Raw genomic sequence first — 26,114 nt, 5'->3', positions numbered from 1 at the left:
GTTGAGTGCCCTGATTATGTATAAAATCCTTAAATAAACGTATTTCAGTTTATGGCCTAGTTTGGGCATGTGGCTGTAATTAGTAATATTTTGCATGGCCAAATCAAAAGTTGGTAGATTTTCCTTTTTTAATTTCTTGTCTCCTATCTATAATCAGGGCCAGTGGTTACGGGCTATGGTTCAACGCCCCAGCACTTGTGGTTTCCCCCTTCCTGACCATCCTCCTTCTGACAGCTTCTTGCCTTGCCACTTACTCAGACCCTACACCCCAGCTCTAACTGAGGGCTCACCAGTCCCAGAGAATGCCCTGTGCAGTGGGTTATGTCTCTGTGTTTCTGTGTATATTTTTACCTCTGTTTCTCCCACCTTTTTCTTTCTCATCAGACACCAGTTTGCTAGAGGTAAAAAAGAGAAAATTAGTTTAGCGACTATGTTAGGTACAAGTCAAGGTATGAGAGATGAGCCGGTTTGGTGATGTCATCCCTCAGGGTTGACAAGAGGCAGCTTTCCAGCCCTGCAAGTCTCACTGTGCCATAAAATATTGCATTAGTAGGAATTAAATTGTAATTTTTGTTGGTCACGTGCCTAAATGGAGTTTAATATTTTGAATCCAAATCAATTACATATTTTCTTTTTAATAAAGAAGTATACTTTCTTTTAATTATTTTGTGTGTCTCAAACTCACATGGTAGGAGAAAACAGATTCCATTTTCTTCCATCCTCCAAATCTTCAGATTTGTTCTTGGTCTCTGTGCTGAGCCATTTAGGCAATAACACCCCATAAATTTTAATCTTTCCGTAAATGAATACTATGGCCAGTGTCCCCTTCATTCCCAGCCTCCTTTAGATCTTGTCAGAAGAACCAGGGACAGGTGCACCATTTTACAGATTGAAAGTAAACAACAAGAGAGTCAGCCAAGATGGTGCCAATTACTCTCTTTCTGGACTGTGGAAATTCCCTAGGGTCAGAAAAATAACCTGTTCTCGCTTTGGGAGTTGTACTTCCAGAATGTGCTCAGAGAACAGGAATTTTTACTCTAATACTGTACATAGTTTTATTTTAAATCTTCCCAGTGTAATTCTTAGAAATAATTTTTAGGGAGTAATGACTAGGGAGTGTATAAGAACATCTTGTCTTAGGTGTTTTATTAATCATTCTAAAAGCTCATAAAGAAAACATTTTTTCAATTGGAGAAAATGTTTTCATTCATTTATTTCTCCTCCCCCCAGGGGACTTTATGTCTCTAATAGTACTGAAATTTGTTAGGCATTTGCATGTATAGTGTCTCATTTGATCTACCGGTTGAGCCTGTCATAAAGTAAGAGAGGGAGAGATTATGGGAAGTTGAAAGACAAGGTTAAACAACTAGTAAGTGGCAGATCAGGGTTTAAAATGCAGCTCTCATATCTCCTGGTGCAGTGTTCCTCCTATACCACTGTGTCCCTAACACCAGACTCTTCTCTTTCTATACCCAGTGGTAACTTCTGGGACATGCTCCCTCTGCTACTTTTCTCTTCAGGTTATTAAAAAACAAGAGAAACAGCACAACTCCCTCACAGAACTGCATAAATCCCTCTGATACTTCTTGGTTATATAGTGCTCTTGTTATACAATCTTGTATATATCGTGCATCTTGCTTAGATGGAAGAGTGAGTGCACTTTATAGCTTGGCACTTCCCAACACTTTGAGAATTTAGGTCCTTTTGAACATTTAAAAACACAACGTGAACACAGGAAATTCTTCAACATGGTTGCACCATGATTTCAACACAACAATGTATAAATATGCGCTAGCTTTTGGCCCAACAAGTTGGCGGTTGACTTCTTAGAAGTGGGTTGGTTAGTCAAGAGGAAGGTTTGCATTTAGATATTTATTTGGAAGATGAAAGAAACTGTGATAAGATATGCCTAAGGAGTTGGGCTATAGAAAAATCTGGCTGTTTTTTCCTGAGAAATCCATATTACAGGTTTTAGCACACTATACATCTTCTGCCTGTCTTTTTCCAACCAAGGATAAGCTTCTACCTGGAGCCAAGTTTTATTGTTGAGAAACCCAGGTGGGGACTGTGGTAGGAATGCCCCCTTTGGATTTTAATGGTGGTACATTCTGCACCTCCATCCCCCAAGGGGCTGTAGCTCCAATGAGTTGTAATTTGAGATGATATAAACATGAGCATATGTTGTGTACTCTGCAGGCGCTCCTGAACTCAGGGCCTTCCAGGTGTTTCTTCTTGGAACTTTGTTTTCGCATCATATCCTGGTGTCTGTCACATTCCCTCTCATAAAGTTCAATTAGAGCCAGGCTGTGCTATTGGCAACAAATCATCTTGGGTGCCCTTTCTTACCGATTCTTGCATCCCAGGGGGGTAGAAGGGATTTTTCAGCTCAGGGGCAGAATAGATCCTGCAGTGCCCAGTCCCACAATCTGTGGGAGTTTGTCCCTCTTCACAGCTGACAGCATTGCAGAATTCCCTGTGGGACAATAACAGAAGCCCTTATTAGCCAATGGTGGTGTTGGAATAAAATCTCCCCACTGCAGTGTTTTGGTCCCAGGCTATAATGTTACCCCTTGATTACCTCTGCGTCCTTACCACTTTTATTACAGCTGAACACACGCTCCTCATTAGTACCCTGGGTGATATGGGGAATCAGTGTGCTGGAAATCATGTGGAATAGGTACCAGATGTTTGTGTCAACTTGGTATGCACTGGTATTTAAAATGCTTAGGGATCGCATTTATTAAATGTGAAAATTACTTACTGTAACTTCTCCCAAATAATAACTGCCCCCCTCCCACCCCAGTCTTTTACTCTGTGTTCCATGAGGTGTGATATTAATTTCTTTTGGGACAGATTAAATTTAAAATGTGTGCAGCAAATACATCTGTTCCCAAATGCTTTGTCTGCATTCTGTCAAGTCTTAGGGCTGGCCTGCAGCCAGTGTGGATGTGGGGGTTCTGTAACTGAGATTTTGGAATGCTGTGTTGTAGCTAAAGGACATAATGAAAGGGTGAGTCCATTTGCATTTTTTTCTTTAAGTGGAACTGGGAATTTAGACATTGATGTTATAGCCAGATCTTAGAAACATTTCCCATGTGTGCAGATAAGCAAGCATTAGTGAAAAAAGAGGAAGGAAGACATTTGGTAAAATGAGAAATGAGCTTGTGCTTTCTCATTGAGTTGATGAAGTCTTGAAGTCCACCAAAAGGTTGCAAGTGTGAACCAAGCGGTTTATTTTATTTTATGTTATCAGACATGAATTAATGTTTATGTTTGGCCAATAAGTCTGTTCACCAGGTTCTGAGGTGAAGGACTGGAAAATGCAGGGAAGTGCCTTGTCATGGGAAGAGCTTGGACTTGGAGTCTGAGGGACCCAGGTTCAAATCCCACCCTGCCACTTACTGGTGGTGTGTGACCTTTGGCAAGTTACTCAACCTCCCTGAGCCCCAGTTTCCACCACTCTAAAATGGGAGTTTTAACAGTCTTTATAGTAGTGTTATGAATATTACAAACAATATGTGCAAAGCGTATGGCCCAGAGAAGGTGTATGATAACTGTACGCATGAAGAAGTAAACCCTGGCTTATCGCAGGAGGTGGAGGCCTAGGGCACCACCTTGTGCTTCACAGTGTTGCCCCAGGGGCCCGGCAGCTGATCTGAGGGCTCTGCTTTGTGAAGGAGGCCACTTGGTCTGGGCACCTGGGGAGTTTCTCAGCACAGGGTTTACTTGAATCTGTGCTGTCTTCAGGTCAGTAAATGTTTTCAGTCAATAGAAGTAGCATCTTGTGGGTGAATAGAGGCCGTGTGTCTGTCCTGGTGGCCAAGGAGGGTGTACTGAGCAGGAAAAACAGAGTCTGACTTCAGGTTAGGAGGGAAGACACAGGTCAAACACAACACAACACTCAGCTAGATTTTGTGGAGATCAGATGGCTTGAGTGGCCAGTGGAGTAGGATAAACTCAGCTCCCACTTTGAGACCAAGGGAAAGTTAGACTTCTTTGGGAATTGCCCTCAAAGAATCCTGGACAGGGCATGTTCTAGATGCCTGGAATAAACAGAAATATCCAGATTGGGAGGTACCAGTGAGGAATGTCTCTGGAGGTGAGCCTGTGTGCACATTACTATCAGGAGGCACGTTACTGAAATATGCACCCAGCTCTGTGGCTTGCAAGTTTACTTGGAGTGGGAATAATATCTGTTTTGCCCACTTTCAGTTTCTGTAAGCCTTCAGATAGTAAAGTATGTCTAAAATATCTTTTAATTATAAAGCTTGGTGCAAGGTTAACCGGAGTGTGTGTTTATGACATTGTTGCTTTCAGCCAGTGTTTCTTTCCATATCATTGGCCCTGGTTGATCCTTACTGTGGTAAAATAGCTCTTGCTGTGCTGATTAGCATCACCACCAGAGCGTGTTGCTCACTTGCTTCTTGACTGTGGGGAAGAGATTGCAAAGGAAGGGCTGTGGGTTTCCAGCCGTGGCCACAAGAGAAACTCCCAGCCTTCTGAGGCTATCCGTGAGAGCCTACACTAGCAGCTTCAGAGCTCACAGGTCACCACAAAAGTGAGCAGATGAGTCAGACAGGGTTTCGGAGCATGTTTTCCTGGTTTCCAAGCCTTTGTGGCTGTGAGGCGCTGCACTTGGGCCCCATGGTGGTCAAGCGAGGATCACGGCCGCCTTGCTACCTCAGGCGTGTGTGGTAGAGCCTGGGGGGTGGATCACCCTGTTCTCAGGTGGAAGCTTTTCTAACTGGAGACGGTCTGGCATTGTGTGGGCAGACTGCAGAAGAAGCTGCTATGAGGCCAATGGGGATGGATGGGACCGGTTCATGGAGGCTGGCTGAGGCTGTGGGAGAGGCGCAGGAAGGCTTGGGGTCAACCTGGGAGGCTAGGATGAGGCTAGGCATGTGGTGTGCTGACAGGAGAGACGGGGGATTGTTGTGCCACCTGGAGAGAAGGGCCTTGCCAGAAGAGTGTTTGGGACGAGAGGACAAAAACAGGTTTACATTTCCTGCCTTCTGTGACATTTAAGGGCGGGGAAGCCCCGATTGGGACTTGCTTCTTAGCAACCAAAAATGCCACCTCCTTCATCTTGTGATTTATTTTTTTTCCCCTTTAGTACACAAGATTGAAGCTTTGGCTACTAGGTAAAGAGTGAAAGGAAGAACTCTAGGATAGTCTCCTATTGGTATGAAATCCTTTGAGCATGATCACCTCATGGTTCTGTCCCCTTTCCTCTCTCACCACCCTTCCCTCATTAATATTTGAGTGTGTAGTGTGTGTCAGACATGCTGGGCTACAGGATCTAGCAATAAACAGAATGACTGGGTTCCATTCTTTTGTGGTGGTTTCAGTCTTTTGGTGTATGCAGACATTAAACAAATAATTGCACAAATAATTATGTAAATATAACCACTTGAAGTGCAGTGAAGAAAAACAGTACAATGAGAGTATCAAAAAATGTATATCTAATGTGGTAAGAGAAGCTTCCTTGAGAGAGCTGAAGAATGAGTAGGAGTTTCCACACCAAGGCAGGGGAAAGGAACAGGAATGGTGGGGAAAGTGTTCCTGGAGGAAACGTTGTATGTGGAGGCTCCGGTGGGAAGAAGGGTGGCACTTTTGATGAAGTAAAATAAGCCAGTATATTAACTGAGGTAGGTTAAACTGCAAGTGTCAGAAAACCCAAAATAGTATTGTCTTGAATGACAGAAAAGTGGACGTATATTTCGTATAAAATAAGCAGTCCAGAGCTGATCCAAGTCCAGGTTCAAGGACTCAGGTGACTTCTGTCTTATTGCTTTACCCAACTCTGCATGTTGCTTCTATCTTATGGCCCAAGAGGGCTACTCTTGTTCTACCCATCACATCTGTATTCCAGCCAACAGGAAGGAGGAAAGGGCAGAAGAATACATCTCCCTCTCTTTGTAAGAAACTTCCTGGAAATTGCATATGTCACCTCTGGTTATATCTTATTAGCCAGATTTTGGTCACATGGCTATATTTAGCTGCAAGCATTAGCTAGGACTTCCAGTACGAGGTTGAAAAGAAGTAGGAGAGGGGACATCCTTGCCTTGTAACTGATCTTAGTAGAAAGTTTCTAATTTCTCATCAATAAGTATGATATTAGCTGTAGAGTTTTTGTACATGTTCTTTATCTGGTTGAGGAAGTTCTCATCTATTCCTTGTTTGCTGAGAGGTTTTTTTTTTTTAATCATGAATGACTGTTAGATTTTGTCAAATGCCTTTTCTGCATCTACTGATATGATCATGTGATTTTTCTTCTTTTTGTCTTTAGCCAGTTGATGTGATGGATTACATTAATTGATTTTTGAATGTTGAACTAGCCTTGCATACCTGGGATAATCTCACTTGGTCAAGGTTTATAATTCTTTTTTATACATTGTTGGATTTGATTTTCTAATATTTTGTTGAGGGTTTTTGCATCTATGTTCATGAGAGATATTGGTCTGTAGTTTTCTTTTCTTGCAATGTCTTTGTCCGATTTTGGTATTAGGGTCATACTGGCCTCATAGAATGGGTTAGGAAGTATTTTCTCTGCCTCTGTCTTCTGAAAGAGACTGTAGAGAAGTGGTATAATTTCTTCCATAAATGTTTGGTAGAATTAGAATTCACTGGTGAACCCATCTGGGCCCAACAATTTTTAGTGAAAAATTTCACTGTACAGAGATGTTGGCCTTAGGGGCAGGTTTGAGTTCAAGGCCTTGGGTGATTGGGGCAATCTTGGAACAGTTACTTAAGTTCATTGAGCTTATTTTCCTTTTCTTTAGGATGGGGGTAATACCACCTCCTTATGGTGGTGGTGGAAGGATGTACAGCACCTAGCACTGCCCAGCCCATAGTGAGCACTTAATAAATGGGAGCAATTTATTTTGTTGTTTTTTACTAGACCAGACTGACATTGTGTGTTGACCTGTTGAAGTCACCATTTCTTATATACTCTTGGGGATGTGAGTGGATAATTCCTGATTTCTTTTTCTTTTTTTTTTTTTTTGGTCTAAAGGCGTAAGGTTAGCTTAACATACATTTTAACTTTTTTAAACTTGGAAGAAAAAAAATTCAACAAGGAACCTCAAAAACCAAATATTACTTTAGTGTGTCTGATGGTTGGGGACACTCTGTACTGAGTGTGTTTAAAAATCCATCCCAGTGGGTGTCTGTAGAGAGCAGCTATCCCCTCCCTTGATCAGAGAGTGCCCTGTGCATTGCTTTCTCTTTTCTTTGACCTTGGACTGACTTGTATAACCCATGGCTGGAGCTGCAGCCCACAAAGTGGGGGTCTGCCCTGGCCTGGACTGTGGCAGGACGGGAACATAGACTCTAAGGCGAGGAGTCCTCATCCTCAGCACTGGGGGTGTCCCCTCCGGTTCCCTCCCTCTTTGGGTAAGACCTCATCCTCTGATTTATTTCCAGTGAGTTTCTGCTCCCATCCTATTGTGGAGATGAGCAGTGTGGTGATTTAAGGAAAACCCCGGTGGGTGATGGTGGCAACGTAAGGAGGAGGGCGAGTCAAGCAGATTGCAAGACTTTTTGCAGATGTGTTTTGGATGGAACTACAGCCCAGTTGGAACTTCGCACATACATACAAAAATGGAACTGAAAAGTATTTTTATTTGTACTTAATTTGTGATAATGGCAAATTTGTGGCAGGTGGCAATGAAAGCAATCCAGACGAGTTTTCAGTATGGATAGCGATAGCTGCTGTGTGTCCTCAGCGCTGAGGAAGAGTAGGAATCTTTCTCTGGAGCTCTGGGGTGTGAAGTACACCCCACTGCAGCTGGTGAAGGCAGGAGGGGAGCAGTGGGGGAGCATCCGCTCCTGCTCTTCACCCTGCGTGGGGGCCTGCAGGGAATCGGGCATTCAGTACCTTCTGCCTGTGCTGCTGTGACGTCTTCCTTGACTACCTCTTTCTCAGAAATCGGCTGGGCGCAGTACAGCAATACAGAGGGCGGCAGTGATTATTTGAGAAGGTACATACTTCGTTTCAGACCAGATAACTGTTATCAGCCTAGATAACTCCCGTGAGTTTTGAAATAGACTTGGCACACCAGGCAGGGTGTCTGCTTATGGTATAGCAGTGGGCGTGCAGGATGGCCTGATTCTAAACTGTGTTTGCATTTTAGACCCGAGCTGCAATCGCGGAGAGTATTGTGTGGAAGTCAAGAAGAACTAACTGGATTGCATTCAGGTTTTTTATCAGGTTCCATTTGGAAGGTTGTGGTTTAGTGGGTGCTGTATGTTCAAGTCCCAGTCTCCCCAGCTGTCAAATGGGAACAACACCAAGCTCACAGAGGTGTGTGGGGTTTAAGTATCAGAGGTTCCTCCTTCTTCTGGATGTCCCTCTATCAATCCAGCCAATGTGAAATGAGGCTGAAATGTAGTGGGGTTGTACCTCACATCACTATAGCAAGCTGTTTCCCATTAGTTCCTAGAGCCAAATTCAGGTCCCCAGAATGGTGCCCTAATCACAGATCAGAGAAGGGGCAATTTTTTTTTAAGCTCATGATTCATTTAACAAATATTTTTTGAGCCAGGCACTGTGATGGATACTGAGGCTACAAAGATGAGTAACCCACAGCCATCAGGGAGGTCACACTGGGCTGGCAAAGACAGTTGTGTACACTGGTGGTTACAGTATGGAAATAAGCAGCAGAGACGGGCAGAGAAATTGTAGGAGGACGGGAAGAGGACCTCCCTTGGTTTGGGCTGTTAGTTCTGGCAGCAGAGTTGGAGTGGAAGAAGAATTTGGGTAAAGGGAACAAGTTTGAATAAAGACATGGAGTCGAGAACTGTCATGGTATGTTGGAGACCTTTAAGCTAATTGGTGTTGCTGGAGTGGGGAGGGGTGAGGCTGGAGAGAGAGGAAGGGGTTAGATGAAGAAAGGCCTTGTGTGCCAGGTTAAGGAGCGCAGGCTTTATTCACAAGGCTGGCAGTTCTCAAGGGACAGGACGTGCTTGCAGAGATGGGAGGGGCAGGTGTTGGCATTTGGAATAACCTTTCATTTGAGCCCTCCTGGGTTAGGTGGACAATGCTTGTATGGAAAGTGGCTAGCAGAGCTTGAGACCTGAGGCTCCTTTTAGGAAGATCTGCAGTTGTCTAGGGACAGAGACAAGGAAGGCTATGGGAAGTAAAGATGGGGAGGAATGGATGGATTTAGGATTTAAGGTCTGATTGATCAGAGAAAGGGAGAATGAGGAAGCAGGAGCCAAGTATGACCTGGGTTGTACTTTTTCTGTTTGAGGCTCTGCTCATGTCCTACCTCTCTTGGCAGGATTTTTCTGACCTCTGGCCCAACGCTGTACAACTCTGGCCCCAGTTGCCTCCACTCATTACATCTTACTCTGTGTTGTTCTTAATTTGGTTTGCTTTCCCTATGAAGGGGAAGCACTTAAAAGATAGGGACTGCATCTTAAACTTTTTAGGGTATAATTTTAGGTGTTTAATATTATTTATGCATGATATTATTGGAGCTTTAGGCAATTTATTCCATTTATCTCTGGTTTTCTTCTAAAAGAGGAAGAAAGAATTGAACACAGATGTCAAATGGGAGGTTTCCTCCATCCAGAGGAATACATTCATGATTTGTGTGTCTAAAAAGGAATTTAAATAATCAAATACACATCAAAATCATCCAAAAGGAATTTAAGAAATTGGGGTTTTAGAAGAAGAGGCCAACTTTTTTGCCATTTAGTTCTGGAAACAAATTAGTTAGAAAGACTCCTCTGGTGGGTTGATCACGCATAACAATTAATTTAATTGCGGCACGATGAATTGCTGTTTCTGAGGGGTGCATGTTTGTGATTCCCTCTGCAGGTCCAGAGCCCAGCGCCAGGTGTGAACTGTCGCCCGTCAATGCCTCCCATCCAGTCCAGGCCTTGATGGAGAGCTTCACCGTCTTGTCAGGCTGTGCCAGCAGAGGCACGATGGGGCTGCCGCAGGAGGTGCATGTCCTGAACCTCCGCACTGCCGACCCGGGGCCTGGCCAGCCACAGAGAGAGGTAGGTGCAGGTGCCAGCTTTCTACCCATTGCCTCTCTAGTTTGTAAAGACACTTCTCTGAAGGAAGAGTCCTTTTCTTCCATTCTGGGTTTAACAAGGATGCTCATATATGAACATAAGTGGGGAAGAGGACACAACGTATGCTCGAGAGAGAAGGATTTCAAATAACAGATTGTTCTCTGGGCTGAGCAACTCTAGAACCTGTCTCTCTCTCAGCTTTCCAACTTTTCTGGCCCCCCTTATTGGAAAGAATGTTCTGAAGAATTTCATCTTTGAAACATGGCTGTGAAAAAACATAAGGTGCCATTTCTCTGTAATTGTAAAATGTTTTTCCCATCTCCTCCTGTGCCCTGTCTGTCTTCTTTCTTTGCTTTGTCTTATGAACCTATTGCTCCTGCAAGATGAGTCAGGGGAAATGACAACACTCTGGAATAAAGGCCACAGTACTTTGTACTTACATGGAAAGCCCTGGGGGTAGCTCCTTATGCTATCCAGACAGCTTCTCGAAGATGGTGGTGATCTTGGTGGTGAAGATGATGATCCAAGCTCATAATGACTCAGTATTTACTCTGTCTTCAGCGCTGTTTGAAGCACTCATGCACTAACCCCATGAAGGCCTATCATTATCCTCATTTTACAGGTGACAGACAGGTGCAGAGATAACTCACTGGCCCGAGGTCATCACCGTAAGAGAGAAATGGCCTCCTCTTTCCTGTGGCTCAGAAATGACCTAGATTATGGGCACATTGTCATCATACTGTATTTAAGATAACACAGTTGTCATTCTTTCTGTTTTTAAGCTTCTGTGTGTCAGAAATGTTGTCACTCAGGTATTATCTCTCCAAGGAGAGAGAAACCACAATAAATTCTGATCACAGTGAAGTGTAGGAAAATGAATGCAGAATGGAATTTATCTTTGAGCTTTCTTCTAGTCAAGAATGTTAATTTCCAGAACCATTTGTTTATGTGCCTCAACCACTCTGCCTTTTTGGGGGAGTAGGAATAGGAGAGGCGAGGTGTCCAGAAGGAAAAGCAAACTGATTTTAATCTCATGAAAGTGTGCAGAGTTGGCTCTTTTCAAAAACAAATCATCTAACCTTTCCAGCTACATTGGAAATTATTGTTAATATCCTTGGTTGCTTGCCATTGTAGCTGCAACACATATTTCAGGTCAGATTTCTTTATCCCAGTAATACGTCTTTAATTCTTAACTTACGGGGGAGAATTTGTGGTGGGAGGGAAGGGAGGAGAGGAGGAAATGCAGTTCCTATGAAGCATTGCTGACTCCAGCAATTCTTTAGCAGCAATAATTACTCATTTTATATATGCTTCTCTCAGAGGAACCGAGAAAGAAAAGAAAGTCTGAGCTATTACAGAAGCAGGAACAGCAGAAAATTCTGGATGTTAAATTGTGCGGTACTGTTGTTGACTCTGAAAAGAGATTCAAATAATACTATTGATGCAAAAGAAAAATACCTCAAGGAATGACAGCAGAGCTCTCTCCCGCACTTGTATTTACTATGTTAGATCAAAATGGAATTCATTTTAGGACATGGCAGTGCTGAGGATACATAAAATTAGCTGGCATCAAGGGACATAGTGTGTTCAGTGAGGAAGTCAAAAAAGAGGGCCTGTGGTGGATAGTCTCTCAAACTTGTTTAAAAACCTGACCATTATTCTTTTCCCTTCAGTATTTGTATGTATATGTATGATTTGGGGTCAGTTATTTGAAGATATTTCTGAGACTAGGCAACTGAGGGAAATTGCCTTCTTTCCTTCTTCGGGAACTTTTAAGAATTAGATGGTTGTAGTTCAATCCTGTTTGAAAACAAGATGTTGGGCTAGGTGATCTTTAGAAATTCCATCCGGCTCTGAGTGCTCTCGTAGAGTAGACCTTGGAGTATTTCGTGTACACAGAGTGAGCATAGACGACTATGTCAGCGCAGTAGGGCCCTGACGAAGAGAGAATGAATGAAAGTGTTTGTTGCAGGGTGGTCAGATGGGGGTGGAGAAATATTAACTATCTTTCATGTTCTTCATATATGACTATGGAGAGGCATTACTGTAGCTGTGCAAACAGTTTTTAAAAATCGTTTGAACTGTATGACCCAGCACTTCTGCTCCCAAGTATATACTCAAGAGAAATGAAAACATACATCCACACAAAAACCTATCCACGAATGTTCATGGCAGCATTATTCATAATAGTTGAAAAGTGGAAACAACCTGAATGTCCGTCAGCTGATGAATGGATAAATAAAATGTGGTATATCCACACGATGGAACGTTATTTGGCAATAAAAAGGAATGAAGTACTAACATATGCAACAACATGGATGAACTTGGAAAATGTTATGCTAAGTGAGAGAAGACAGACACAAAAGACCACATATTGTGTGATTCCATTTATATAAAATATCCAGAATAGATGAATTTATAGAGACGGAAAGTAAATTAGTGGTTACTTAGGGCTGAAAGGCAAAAGAGAGTAGTGGGAGTTGACTGCTAATAAGTACCGAGTTTCTTCTGGGGAGACAGAAATGTTCTAAAATTGTGGTGATGGTTCCACAATTGAATATGAATATACTAAACATCATTGATAAATATGAATAAGTGTGAATGTACTAAAAACCATTGCATTGTACTTTAAATGGGTGAATTTTATGGTATATGAATTTTATGGCAGTAAAGCTGTTTAAAAAACAATAATTCAACCTGCCAGTATTCTAGTTAGCCCATAAAGTTTACCTTAACTATATTCACTTTTTTACCAAGATCGCTTCCTCCTCCATCCTAAACTCACCCAACTCTTTCTGTTATTCTCAATGGATAACTTGATTTTTATAGATATGCTATTGCATGGTCTGTGCAAAAAATCACAGCTGATCTGTTTTTGGGGCAATAGTGGGAGGACCAGAGGCAGCCTTTGTGCATATCTTCACCGAATATTGAAGGCAAATATTTTTCAAAATGAAATGATAAATGATGTTGCTTATATATTAGCAAAAAGAATGCCATACTGGCTCCAAGCCATAATTGACATTGACTGATGACCGAGGTAGTTGTTTTTCATGGTGTCCTCCTTAAATGTGAGGGAATTTCTAAATCAACCCTCTTTCCCCTCGGCTTGTTATTGGTGCAGGATCAGCATTAAGATCTATTATAAATCATCCCTTCTCAACATTTTACTAAATTCCTACCTCCCAGGCATCTTAAGGTTTTTCAATGGAGGAGAGGCTGCTGCTTTTCCTGTGTGGAGGAGGTGACAGAGCGTACACCTGGAAGTAATAACCGCAGCAGGTTGACAAGATTTGAGGAAACAGTTACACTTAAGTTAGATAAACAGTTTTATAGGCTAGCAGAGAATTTGTATCAGAAACACACTTGTTGTGATAATGTATACAAAGCCCTCTGTAGTGAAGCACTATTTTGCCATTGGCCTCCCTGCTGAGTTCTCATCACGACCACACAGACCTAGAGTTATATTTTTCATCTGAGACCACACCTCTCATCTGTAATCATTGGTTTTGGAAACAACAGCCCTGGAAGTGAACAGGAGCCTGGAAAAAGACTCTCTGGTGACAGAGGAGGGCAGAAGAGGGTAAGCAGCCCTGAGAGATCAGCTTTGTCTTTTATAATAAGCAGGGACCAGTATCATCATTTGCATCCTATGGAATCCAGGTCCTTGTGCCCTTTGACTTCAAAGTAAAATGCCCCGGCCCCCGCCCTCCTCCCCGTTCAGAGTTTGATCCCCTCAGGGTGTTTCCTGACTCCTGAGAAGGGTTATAGCACCGCCAGAGGCTTGTTTACAGTAACATACTTTCATTAGTTGCTGGAATGGTAACAATTTTGTTTCCTGTCATCTAATTTTTATTGTGACCTGCTTTTATGTGGCGATGTGTCTTTTCTATTTCCGACCTAATTGCTTGCTCATTATTAAAAGTTGCTGAGGGTAAGCCCCTAGTTAGCATTACATATGTGTATAAAAGATACGGGCGTTTAAATTAATGTATTTATTTTGACATTAAAGGAGCAAATGTTAATGGGCGTGCCAGCCACTGGCTGGAGGGGTGGAGTGGAGATCTGGGAGGCTCCATTGTCATGGGAAAGGGGCCAGGTTTCATAACTTCACCCACCCATCAGAACCCTCCATACTTTTATGTATTTGCTTATTCTCTGCCCCATTACAAAAAAGGACTTGGGATGGGCTTACAACAATTGACATACCAACATTGTAAGCAGAAATGCAAAATGAGGACAAAAGAAAAAAGAAAAGTGTAGTTAGTTAGTCCGGGTTAATGTGGTTGGTATGATTGAGTTTGAAATTTGGCTTCCAGCTTCTTGGCAGGCAGGCCAAATGGGATGTGTGGTTAATCACACATGTGGCTCCAAGTCGCTTTTACTTTGTACCTTCTCTGAGGACTGCAGCATAAAGTTGTCCCTTTCCTGGTTCTTTTTGAGGGTGGGGAAGACCACAGTTGGGAGAAAGGGAAAGAAGTAAACACATCTAAAATGCTGACTGTTCTGCTTGCCTCTTGACGGCTCCCTTACCCCCCAAATAACAGAAAGAACAGTCATAGTGGCCAGCCCGCCTGTGTTGTCTCTGCCTGTCCTCATTGTCAGCCTAAAGGGAGGGAGGCCCAGGGAGGTTCGGCAGCCTGGGTCGTGGAGCTGGACTGGAGCAGGGTCAGTTGCACTCTACCATCCACGTCCAGTCCACTTCCCTTTTACTTTTAGCTCTTACCTTGTTTCCGGCTACAAAACCTGACCTGTCTCGGTTGGCTCTGCCTGTTAGGTGAGCCAGCAGGTCTCGGGTTTGGGTCTCCTGCACAGGCTTGTGATAGCTCTGTCCTGTCCTCAGAGTCCCTTTTCATTCCCTTCTTCATTCGCATCCTGGTGGCTTGGACCTATAATAAGGCTGGTCTGTGTGTGGCGTGTCTCTTTTTTCCTTCCTGGTTTAGGAGATTGTCACAGCAAATGGCAGTCAATATAAAATGCAGGGCTGAGCTCAGGACCCTTGCGCTCTACGGGGCTGTTAACCCTCACGTTAAATGCCGCCTCTTCTCTGTTGTTCGTGTTGGTCATTCCCCTGCATCCCCCATAAGGCAGCTTTCAGCTGCCTTCACAAGAGTAACCCACCTGTCCCCTGCTTGTGATCCGTGAGGTCTTGTAACCAGACTTGCTTGAACTGTGTGATAAGTGGGAATACACCCATTAAGGGACTCTTCCTGCTAGGAATAAAATGCAAGAGCTTCAGTGTATGGACTTTGCCATCCATTTGACATCTTTTTTGCTTATTATGAGGAATTTGGCAGTTCAGAGATTAAACATTTTGGAGATCCCTACTACCTTCCTACTTACCTATCTATATGTAGTCTTTGCTGTTTCTACAATATTAGTAGCTCGACAACTTCTCTCTTTTTTCCCCCTCAGTTATTAAAATAGAGACAGAACAGTGTGGGTGGGGAGGAGCGGGGGGAGTGGATGTGTGACTTACCTTTACCCATCGCTGCTAAAAGAACTGATACAGAATTTAAGATTGGCTTTTTGGAGAGTACATATGTGAGAGCAAAAAATATCGAATGGAAACCAGCACACTAGCTACATTCCTTCTCTATCTGGGGTATTTTTCCCTCTGCTGGTTTTCATGAATGACTTCCCAATGCTAGTCCTGTGTATATGCAGAAAAAAATCCCAAAACAAACTCAGGGCTATTTATGTTTGAGAGATCTGGTGTGTAGTACGTGTAAGCAAGTGTCGAAGTAAACCTCTTACACACAGACTCTGTATGTTGGTGAAATCCAGTTACTAAACAAATACATTCCATGTATAAACACTGCTTGGTGTTTATTTAAATGCAGGTTGCTTTGGAAATCACTGCAGCCTGACAGGTAAGATTATCTCTGAACAGGCCATTTTGTCGGAGACCTGCAGCAGATAAATCAGAAAGTTATGCTGACAACAAGGGTCACATTTCCCAAAGGCATTCATCTCTCTCTCTCTCTTTCTCTTTCTCTCTCTCTCTCTCCCCCTTTCTTCCTCTCTCTCCCTCTCCCTCTCTTCCCCGCTCCCCTCATTCATTTGAGTTTTGCTGTGGAAATTTTATTAACTTGAAAGGCAACTGAATCTGACTCTCACATAGAATTGGAGGGCCTAAATGAATAGGACACTCACCTCGTTTAAAAAGAGTTGCCCCTTTACTTGAAGATACTCAGTGCAGTTTAAGTAATGATACCCCACTGGGCAGTATGAAGGTGCCAGGCCAGGGCTGGACAGAGGAGCAGGGTTGGGGACAGCAAGGCAACTAGACCTCTGGCTGCTGTCTCAACAGAGGACAATGCAGGCCAGTTACAACTGGCCACGCTAGTCAAGGATGGTTTCTAACATGTTGGGGCAAGATGTGCAGTCTGAAACTACAGCTAACTCTCAAAAAGAAGACCTATCCAAAAACTCAGTTTTGGAGTTTTGGAAAAAGTGAAAGCAGAAATCAGAGCGATAATAGTAAACACCAGAGATTAGCAAACAAATCAGGACACGAGCTCAGCAAAAAAGTTACAACATTCCTACCAAGATGCTGGCTGGCCACATTGCTTAAGCCCTGTCATTTATCATAGCAACGTCCAGATGCTGTAAAATTGCCCTAGGAAAGCACGGCCCCCTTCCTCACCAGGGGGATTGAGGCTGGTTGGACTCTGCCAGTTTAGCATGAGGTAATACTGGGTTATGTTCTGTGCTGGCGGGGAGCTGACAGATTGAAAAAGCCTCTTATTACTGCCTCTTCCCCAGGCTCCGTGGAGAAGAGACTGCCTTGACCCCTTCTAAAATTTGTCCTGCAGCAGCATTTACCATCCAGTGTGGAGTTTATCTTTATGGAAGTTAGGGTTAGAACCCTGACCCATACTATTGTTGCCATGGTAACCTCTCCTGACTTTTAAAAAATTGTATAATTTCCTGAAAATGTTGTTAGAAAATCTTTCTACAGGAGCACCCTCTGCATTTGAAAATGTGACTTTTTGCTCTTAGAACTTTTTGGAGAGTATTTAAAAAAGCAATAGACCAAAGTAAGGAGCAGGTCTACAAATCTGAGACCAGATGTGCTGAATGGGCAAATGCCCAGTTTGTATGAGTGCAGAGTATCCAGATATTCAACTTGTACTTTCTTCTTTCCATTGCTTATCTGCTATGTTGACATTTTGAGAATAAAAGGAAATTTACTGCTAGTATCTCTGATTTAAATATTTAAATTCTGCAGAAGTATTGATTGTATTAGTTTCAATCATTCCCCCCGCTGTGTTTTCTAAGTTTTTCTGTGAAAATTAGACATGTGTTTAGTTATTTTACTTTTATTTCTCCCACAATGAAGAGGCCATGTATGAACTTGTCCCTGGTGATCGCCTCTCGGTACCCTCCTATTTCTCTTTTCCTTGCCTATCCCACTTCTTGAACCAGTGAACGTTTGTGTGTCTTGCCTTTTCTTCTCTCTCTGCAGCCTGACTTCTGCTTTCCTGAGCTCATCTCTGGGGAGTCACTGATGATGCCCTCTTGACCAACTCATGGGATGCTGGGGCTGGAGAGGTCCCCTGGAGACAGTCTAGTCCTAACCGCCTTAGAGAGGAGACCAGGGCTGGGGAGTACAGTGATGACTTAGTCACTGTCAAACAAGCAATTGATGCCAGTGCTGGGCTGGAATGGAACCCAGGGACCCCGATTCCCTTGCAGAGCTCTTTCTACCACACCACCTTTCCCCACCTGTACTCCTCCTCAGCTCCATCAAGGTTTTTAAGCACCCCCTTTTCTGGCCCCTCTCTGGGTTTCAGGGCGTTACCTTAGCCTGGTTCTCCTCCTATCTTTCCATCTGTTTCTGTTTCTTTCTCAGCTGCTCTTCCTTCCTTCTCAGGGGTTCTTGACTGAAGTGTGGTCCTTGGCCCTGTGTTTTTCCCTGTCTACTCTCCCTGAGGTGGCTTATCTGTTCTGAGGATTTTGGTTGTCACCTCCATGCCAATGACTGCCAGAACTCTCTCTAAGCTTCTCAAGTGGTGTTTTCAGTCAAGTTTCTAAAGTACCCTACCTCTTGGGTCCTACCTCAAGCTCCAAGGTGCCCCAGATGGCTTTGGTGGAGTGACTATCGTTATGGTTCTATCTGGTGTCACATAGAAGGGTAATCTCAGCTCTGTCGCTTCCCAAGTGTGTAACTCTGGTTGAGTTACTTACTCTCTAAGCCTCAATTTCCTCATCTGTAGAATGGAGATGATAGCAGTAGTTCTTTAGAGGTTTGCTGAGGATTGAGGGATGTTTCTATGGCACTTAGGGCTGGCATGTGTGCCTGGCACACAGCAAACAATTAAATGCCAGCTCTTTTTATTATCTCTAAAGTTGAACGGAAGAACCTTCCTAAGCCAGTCTTCTCCTTACCCCAGTGCTGGTTTATCAGTCCAACTTCCCTGGCCCATCAATGTCACTGCTACCATCTATCTTGGGACTTTTGAACCACCTTGGAACCATTTCCTTCAAGCCCTCTATTTGGTCATTCACCAAGTTTTATTGACATTTCCTCTGCAATTTCTCTTGAATTTCTGTGTTCCTCTCTACTTACCCTGCAGCTTCCTTAACCAGTCTCCTGGGACTGGCATCTTCAGCCTTAGGCCCTGATTCTTTCAGTCAAGCTTGTGGACTACTTCTTAAAACCAATTTTCTCTAAATAATCCTCCCATAATTCATTCATTTGTTCATTAATTTGCAGACTCATTCAATGAGTTATTCGTTGAGAACCTACTGTGTGCTAGGTAGATACTGCTAGATTCTTACTCATCTTTATGTCTTCAGCACTTATTGGAGGTTAAGGGAGGGTAAGTTTAATACAATGTGACAAACAATATGAGCATTATTTGTTGTAAAATTAACAAAATTTTTCAGGAGCCCAACAGAGGGAGTGGTAATTCTATCTGCAGGTGAGGAAAGGATTCCCAGAAGACAGCATTTGATGAAGGGCTTGAAGAGTCAAGTAGAAGTTGCTAGGCAGAAGAGAAGGGAGGCCTCAATATACACCGAGGGAAGAACAGAAACCGTGTGTCGGGGAAAGTTCTTCCATGTACACGATGTGGCTGGTGTACAGATCAGGGAGTGGCAAACTATGGCCTTTGGGCCAAATCCTTCCTGCTGCCTATTTTTGTGTGTATGTAATTTACATATCATGAAGTTCTCCTGTTTAAAGTATACAAGTCAGTGGTTTTTAGTATATTATACAATATATATTGTATAGAATTGTACAGAGTTGTACAACCATCACCACAATCTAACTTGAGAACATTTTTAGCACCCCAAAGGGAAACTTTGTACCCATTAGCAGTCACTCGCCGTACCCCATGCTCCCATCCCTGCTCTAGGCAACCACTAATCTGCTTTCTTCTTTATAGATTTGCCTATTATGGACATTTTCTGTAAATGGAATCATACAATATGTAGGACTTTTGTGACTGGCTTCTTTCACTTAGCACAATGCGTTTGAGGTTCTTCCACGTTGTAGCATGCATTAATTATTTCATTCCCTTTTATTCCTAAATAGCATCCCATTGTATGGCTATACCACATTTTATTTATCCATTCATCAGTCTGATGCCTGTTTTTGTAAATAAAGTTTTATTGGAACGTAGTCACACTCGTTCGCTTATATATTATCTGTGGCTGCTTTCTCACTACAGTGACAGTTGAGTAGTGTGACAGAGACCTGCATGGCCTGCAAAGCCTAAAATATTTATAATCGGGTCATTTGCATAAAAAGCTTGCCAATCCCCAGAACAAAGGATGGAGGCTAGTAGTGGGGTGGGCTGGGGCCCAGAAGTGAGAGATGAGACTGGAAAGGCTGCAGGGGTAAGGGTTTGGACTTAATCCTGTAGATCAGTGTTTTTCCAAGTGTGTGTTATGTGAACCCCCTGCATCTGAATCCCTTGAAGATGCTTAAGTGCAGATTCCTTGGCCTGTCAGCTGATTCATTGCCCCACACCTTTTTTCTTAATTCCAGCTGAACTTCTTTCTTAACTCTCTCAATCCTTGCCCAGTTAGAAGCCCATGTCTAAGTCTTAACTCTTCAACAAACCCTTTCCTGATTCCTTTACCCTCTTCCATCTTCTTCTCTTCTAAACATTGCTCTGAATCCCCTCTTTCCCCCCACCACAGTCTGCACCTCTCCAGAGTATGGATTTCGGTCAATGATAGACCACGTATACGATGGTGTTTCCATGAGATTAGTACCATATAGCCTAGGTGTATAGTAGGCTATACCAGCTAGGTTTGTGTAAGATGTTCGCACAATGATGAAATTGACACATTTCTCAAAATGTATCCCTGTTGTTAAATGACGCATGACTGTATATGTTTTCTTGTAGTATTTGCTGCTGAATCATGTGTGTTAATCTTGCACACCCAGCTAGTGAGTGGACTTCTTAAGGGCAAGAACCAAGTCTTGGACTTTTTTTGCATTGTGCATGATGGGTTCTTACATGGTGCTGAGGGTGTTATTTAAAGTATCATTGTAAGTCTCCTTAAACTACTCCCCTTTTCCACAGTGTACCATTATTTGATTTGCATTATGTCGGTGAACTTGGTGTTTCTTCTCCAGACCCCTCTTAACCGCTATAGCTGAGCAGGTATCCTCCTTTTTGTATTACTGCTTTGATTTGTTTTTCCTCATTAAATCTCATGTTACTGCAATTTATTCTAAATTCTCCAAATCTCTCTTTCAGTCTTTCCCCAGCCTGTTTCTGAGTTTTTGTTACATTTTTCTTTACTCTTACGGATTTTAGTCATCTGCTAGTAAACTAATTAGTCCTTTCCCTCAGCTGGATAAAAAACTATAAATGGTTTTCGACTCCATGTTGCTCCCTTGGGTAGCTCATTTGATCTGAGCTGGGTTTGAAGTTGGGCCATCGAGAATGATCTGTCCTCATGATGTAGGGGGGTGTTTCCTAGCCAATTCTTAACACTGCTGGAATTAATTAACCTTGATTCCTCCAATTGGAAGGGGCATTTTACTCTACCCTGTATTGTTAAATACCTAATAACTTGATTTTTTTTATTTTGTTTTTTTTTGCTCAGTGAGCACTTTAAATATCCCTGCCTGTATAGTAATTTGTTCCCTGTTTAATGTGGCTTTTTCCTTTGTTTACTCTGGACTCAAGTCTTTGTAGCTTGTTTTCTAAGTCAGCTCAAAAGTTGCTGGTCATTAGATTTGGCAGCCTTTTCAAGCTTTACCCACCAGAACCCTACAGGAAGTTGTGTGTCGGCCAGAGGAGTCTGTTTATTTAGAGCATGGTGTCCAGCAGAAGCAATCCATTTATGAGGGTCTGGTCTTAAAGACACAGGAATCTAAATCTGTGTTTGGAAGACCTGCTGCTTTGGCTTCCATTGAGGTTGTGTGCTCTGTGTTTTCCTTTCCAGACTGCCAGGACACCTCAGCTAGACTGTTCATTAATTGAAGTAGTCCTTTTCCTGAGATCCTTAGCCTTGTCTGAAATGCTAAAATGTCAATGCCCAGATGCGAGATAGACCTTTTAAGATCATGAGAATGGTATTAAGTTTTTTTTTATGAATTGGCTTTTATTAGTTTATTTATCACCATTTTCTAGTGTTCTGGTAGGATTTTGCTCTGAGTGCCCTCCTGATTTAGAATGCTAAAACTAAGTTGAAATGGCTATATTTTGACTCCTGGGTAGGGTTCTTTGCCCACAATCATTTGGCATTATCTGGGTTCTAGTCCAAGACGCCTTACAATACTGCTTTATGTTTATGGCGTTTTTTACCTGAACCACAGAGTTCTTTGGCTGAATCTAGAATTTTACATCCCTTGGAGGAAGAGAGGTAAATTGCTAGTGTGATTTGGCTTCTTTTGAAGATAGACTAGATTAGATGTTACTGGATCTAACTATGAGCCAAGGAGAGCCAGCTGTAGGATCCAGAATGACTGCAATAGCCTCACTCCTGCCTGGAGTCCAAATACCACATCATGCACGTTCAAGTTTCATTTCTATTTGTTGATATGTGTACACTCACTTGATTCTTTTTGAATTTGGTGATGTGGCTGTATGTTTCACACTGGGCTTGCCACAGGGTAGGTTATTCAATACCTGTGCATTGATTTAAATGGAAGCTGCATTGGTATCTTAAGAGGTGAGCACCCCCTGCAACTGTGGCCTCCCTCCTAGTGATGTGAACGCATATGCAGGTACCTTGGGGGAGAGAGGACTAAAGACATGGCAGCTGCTGAGAGGACTGAGAAGTGAAAGGTAGAGGAAAAAATGAGGTATCACACTTCTCAGCTTTAGCCTTGCTCCTGGGTGGGTCTTTCAGTTGGATTTTTGTGAGCTGGAAGTATATTGCGATTTCTACCTCAGAATAGCTCCTAAAGAGCATTGACTTTCTCGAAGTCAATTTAACACTTAATGAAATTAAAAACTGCACACATTCTGTTCCTACTCCTCTCGACCTCAAGTACATAGATATGCAGGCAGTGCTTTCCTGGGAATCAGTAGTTTCTGAAAATAAAGGAGAAAGCTGAAGTCCGAGGGAGCCACAGGTCCATCTGGACACGGACATGCATGCTTTGGTGTGAGACATACCGGCGTTTAGGGTGTCTCCTTTGCTTGCCACGCTGAATCTCAGATTTGGGGGTCTTCCAAAAACAAAGGCAACTGACGAGCTTGATTTCCAATGATGAGTCATGCTTGGGCGTTTTGCCTCCATATCTGGCCCCAGAGGACTTTGGGGGGCCAATCACCCTCCCTTGTATTCTGCACACCCCCAGATTTTCATCTGGTGCCGTTGACCACAGGGCTCTGCTTATTCCCCACCGTGAGGTCTTTCTGCGGAGCTGGTTACTGTTAGAGGTTTTAATACTGTCCCTGTATTGCTCTTTGTATGTTGTTAGTGCATCTGTTGCTGTTTATTTTTGTTTCCTGCTTTCATGAGGGTTGAGGATTCCACTGTTTTTTCCCTTATTACTGCTGGTTGTTAAGATAGTGAGAATCTAAATGATGATAATATTACCATTGTGAACAAGTATTTCTCTGAAAGGATCTTTCTTGTTCATTTTTAATGCTGTTAAGATCTAATTCCCAGTGTTTTACTTGGAAGCTGTTCAAACTTCCCAAATCATAAAATCTTTCAAAGCCTACTCCAAGTTACTTTTTCTTGATTCAGTTCTCTTCTTATTTGCATTTTTTTTTAAAAAAACAGCCAATTTCCAAATAGGGAAATGACCTATGTTTATTAGAGACCAGAGTGATACGGACCCCTGACTTGCTGTGAGGTTTTTGGATGTGTTTTGGAGCAGTGTACAAGGGTAATTTTTAGTCCTGTTTTTGCCATGTGTTCTTATATACATTTCCTAAACACTTTCCCTGGCTTGGTACTATTACTGTGTATATATCCTACATGTGTTTCCTATTTTTTATGACTCATACTTACGGTACTCATAAAGATTTATCCTTTATCTTGGCTCTGAGTAATGAGCTCACTTGCACATTTCCAGTGGAGATGTGGGTTGGGAATTTTGCGTTTAATCCTGCAGGACAGGCCTCTTGAAGGCATAGTGCAGGAAGCATGACATGTTCATCTGAAGGTACTACTCCCTTCTCCCTGAGGAAATAGTCAACTCAGTTCTTGGGAATTTATTAATTTGTGTTTTCCAGGTTTTCCTTCCCCTTTGCCCCTTTTAGCCATTTTGCTGCTTATAAGTGAGACCACCAGAGGGTGATTAGATGGAACAAATGCTCTACTCCTTTTCCTGCTGGTAATTGGGTTAAAGGATTTGGTGGAAGAAGAAATGGAAATAATTAACTGAAATGATATCTCTATTACATGTGGCAACAAACACCGAGGGAGTCTTCTTGGGTTCACATAAACATTCAGACCCAAGAGATTATCACAGGCCACAGGAGGCTTTAGTCTACTGAAAAGGATGTGGGATAGGGACCACAGCTTGCAGCAGGGCAGCATGGTATTCCTCTTTTTTGGTTGCCTTTTGGCTGCCTACACGTTAGTTCATACAGCCACCTGGAGCTCTCCAATGATGGCTCAAATGCCAGGAGATCTACATGGAGAGAGAGAGAGAGAGAGAGAGAGAGAGAGAGAGAGAGTGTGTGTGTGTGTGTGTGTGTGTGTGTGTGTGTGTGTTGCCCTGGTTTAGAAGGCTTATTTATACCTCCCAGGAGCTAATAGGCAACTATGCTCTGTAGAAATAGTTTCCATGGTGCACACAAAGGCTGTGCTCATTTTACAAGAGTTACTACTCTCCAGAACCCCGAGATATCTCTTCCTATCAGATATTTTTCCAATCTTAATACAATTTACCAATTGGGGTAATTTTTACTATAAGCAAGTTGCCTTTTATTATAGTTGACATATTGTTTTAGATTACCAGGGTTACAGAGTTAAGAGAGTTAACAGAAGATCAAATTCTCATGTAAAAGAGAAATAAATTTTGCTAACTCTTTGTCCACACTTATGGATTTTCTTCTTCTTATTATTATTTGTATTCCTGACTGTGGTAGGCTAAATAAGGGCTCCCAAAGTATGCCCACATCCTAATCCCCAGAACCTGTGAATGTTACTATATGAATGTTCGATAGAAAAAGTCTTGATACTGAGGTGAGAAGATTCTCCTGGATTATATGAGTGGCCTCTAAATACAATCACATATGTCCTTATGAGACAGAGATTTGACAGAGACAGAAGAGGAGAAGGTGATGTGACCATAGAGGCAGGGATTGGAGTGGTGCGGCCGTAAGCCAAGGAATACCAACAGCTGTGAGAAGCTGGAAGAGGCAAGGAGCGGATTTTCTCCTAGAGCCTCTGGACAGAGCATGACTCTGCTGACACCTTGATTTTGGCTCGGTAATACTGATTTTGGACGTCGGGCCTCCAGAACTATGAGAGAATAAATTTCTGTTGTTTTAAGCCACCAAGTTTTTAGTAATTTGTTACAGCAGCCACAGGAAACTAATACACTCCCTATCTCACATTATGTTGGGAGATTATCTTGAGTTCCATACAGCCCTCCTATCACCATTTTGTTCACTCCTTGTGTTCTTTACCTCTGTAAAGGACACTACCACCCAGTTGCCAAGGCCAAAGACCTTGGCGTTATTTATGACTTCCTATATTCTCTCAGATGTCACATCCGATCCTATTTATTCTACTATAAAATGTATTCTGAATCCACTCACCTTTGACCTCTCTCTCCCGACCATCCCCCCCACCACCTTTGGTCTGAGCCACCATCACATCTTTACTTGAGACACAGTAGACCTTTCACCCAGGGCCCTTAAGAGGGCAGGATCTGGAGCTAGAATGCCCATGTTGGAAGCCCGGTTCCACTATTTATGAGCTGCGTGACTCTAGGCAAGTTAACGTCTCTGTGCCTCATATGGAGATGATAATAGTGTCTACTTCGTAGGTTGCTGTAACAATTAAATAGTTAAACTGTGACAGGCACTTAGAACAGTGTCTGGAATATAATAAGCACTCAATAAATGTTAGCTACTGTCATTATTAGCTAAGAAGATCTATTCTCCACATAGCAGCCTGAATGATCGTTTTAGAACTTAAGTCCAATCACAGAATTCACCAGCTCAAGTTCCTGCAGTGGCTTCCCATTACATTTTTTTTTCCTGAGGAAGATTTGCCCTGAGCTAACATCTCTAACATCTGTTGCCAATCTTCCTCTTTTTTTTTTTTAATGTGAGCTGCTGCCACAGCATGACCACTGACAGACAAGTGGTGCGGGTCTCCGCCTGGGAACTGAACTGGGGCCACTGAAACGGAGCGCGCTGAACTTAACCACTAGGCCACTGGGGCTGGCCCTCCCATTACATTTAGAATGAAGTCCTCAATACCCAGCAGGACTTTCATCCTCCCCCCCCCCCCCCATTTTCTCTGTAAGCATCTGTTGGTCCTGATGTCCTTCAGAGGTGCGGAGCAGACTCCTGCCTCCCATCTTTTGCCTGGAGCTCTTCTCCCAGTTATTCACATGGCTGCTTCTCTCTCTTCCTCCAGTCCCTGCCCAGCCCTTACCTTGGCAGAGAGGCCTTCATTGACCACCCCATTTAAAA

General features: G+C 42.9%; 1 protein-coding gene across 2 annotated transcripts in view; it reads left to right on the top strand.

Moving 5' to 3' along the window:
* TGFBR3 (transforming growth factor beta receptor 3) overlaps positions 1–26,114 on the top strand; it is a 186,636-nt gene that overhangs the window by 63,631 nt on the left and 96,891 nt on the right. For both annotated transcript variants that reach the window (XM_058538504.1, XM_058538503.1), the window contains exon 3: positions 9,827–10,011. In XM_058538504.1, coding sequence (XP_058394487.1) covers positions 9,827–10,011 — 185 coding nt within the window. The remainder of the gene's footprint in view (positions 1–9,826; positions 10,012–26,114) is intronic.

This window comes from Diceros bicornis, chromosome 4, assembly GCF_020826845.1.
Source record: "Diceros bicornis minor isolate mBicDic1 chromosome 4, mDicBic1.mat.cur, whole genome shotgun sequence".
NCBI lineage: Eukaryota > Metazoa > Chordata > Mammalia > Perissodactyla > Rhinocerotidae > Diceros > Diceros bicornis.
Note: the sequence above shows the minus strand (reverse complement) of the source record. Positions and strands in the feature narration are given on the sequence as shown.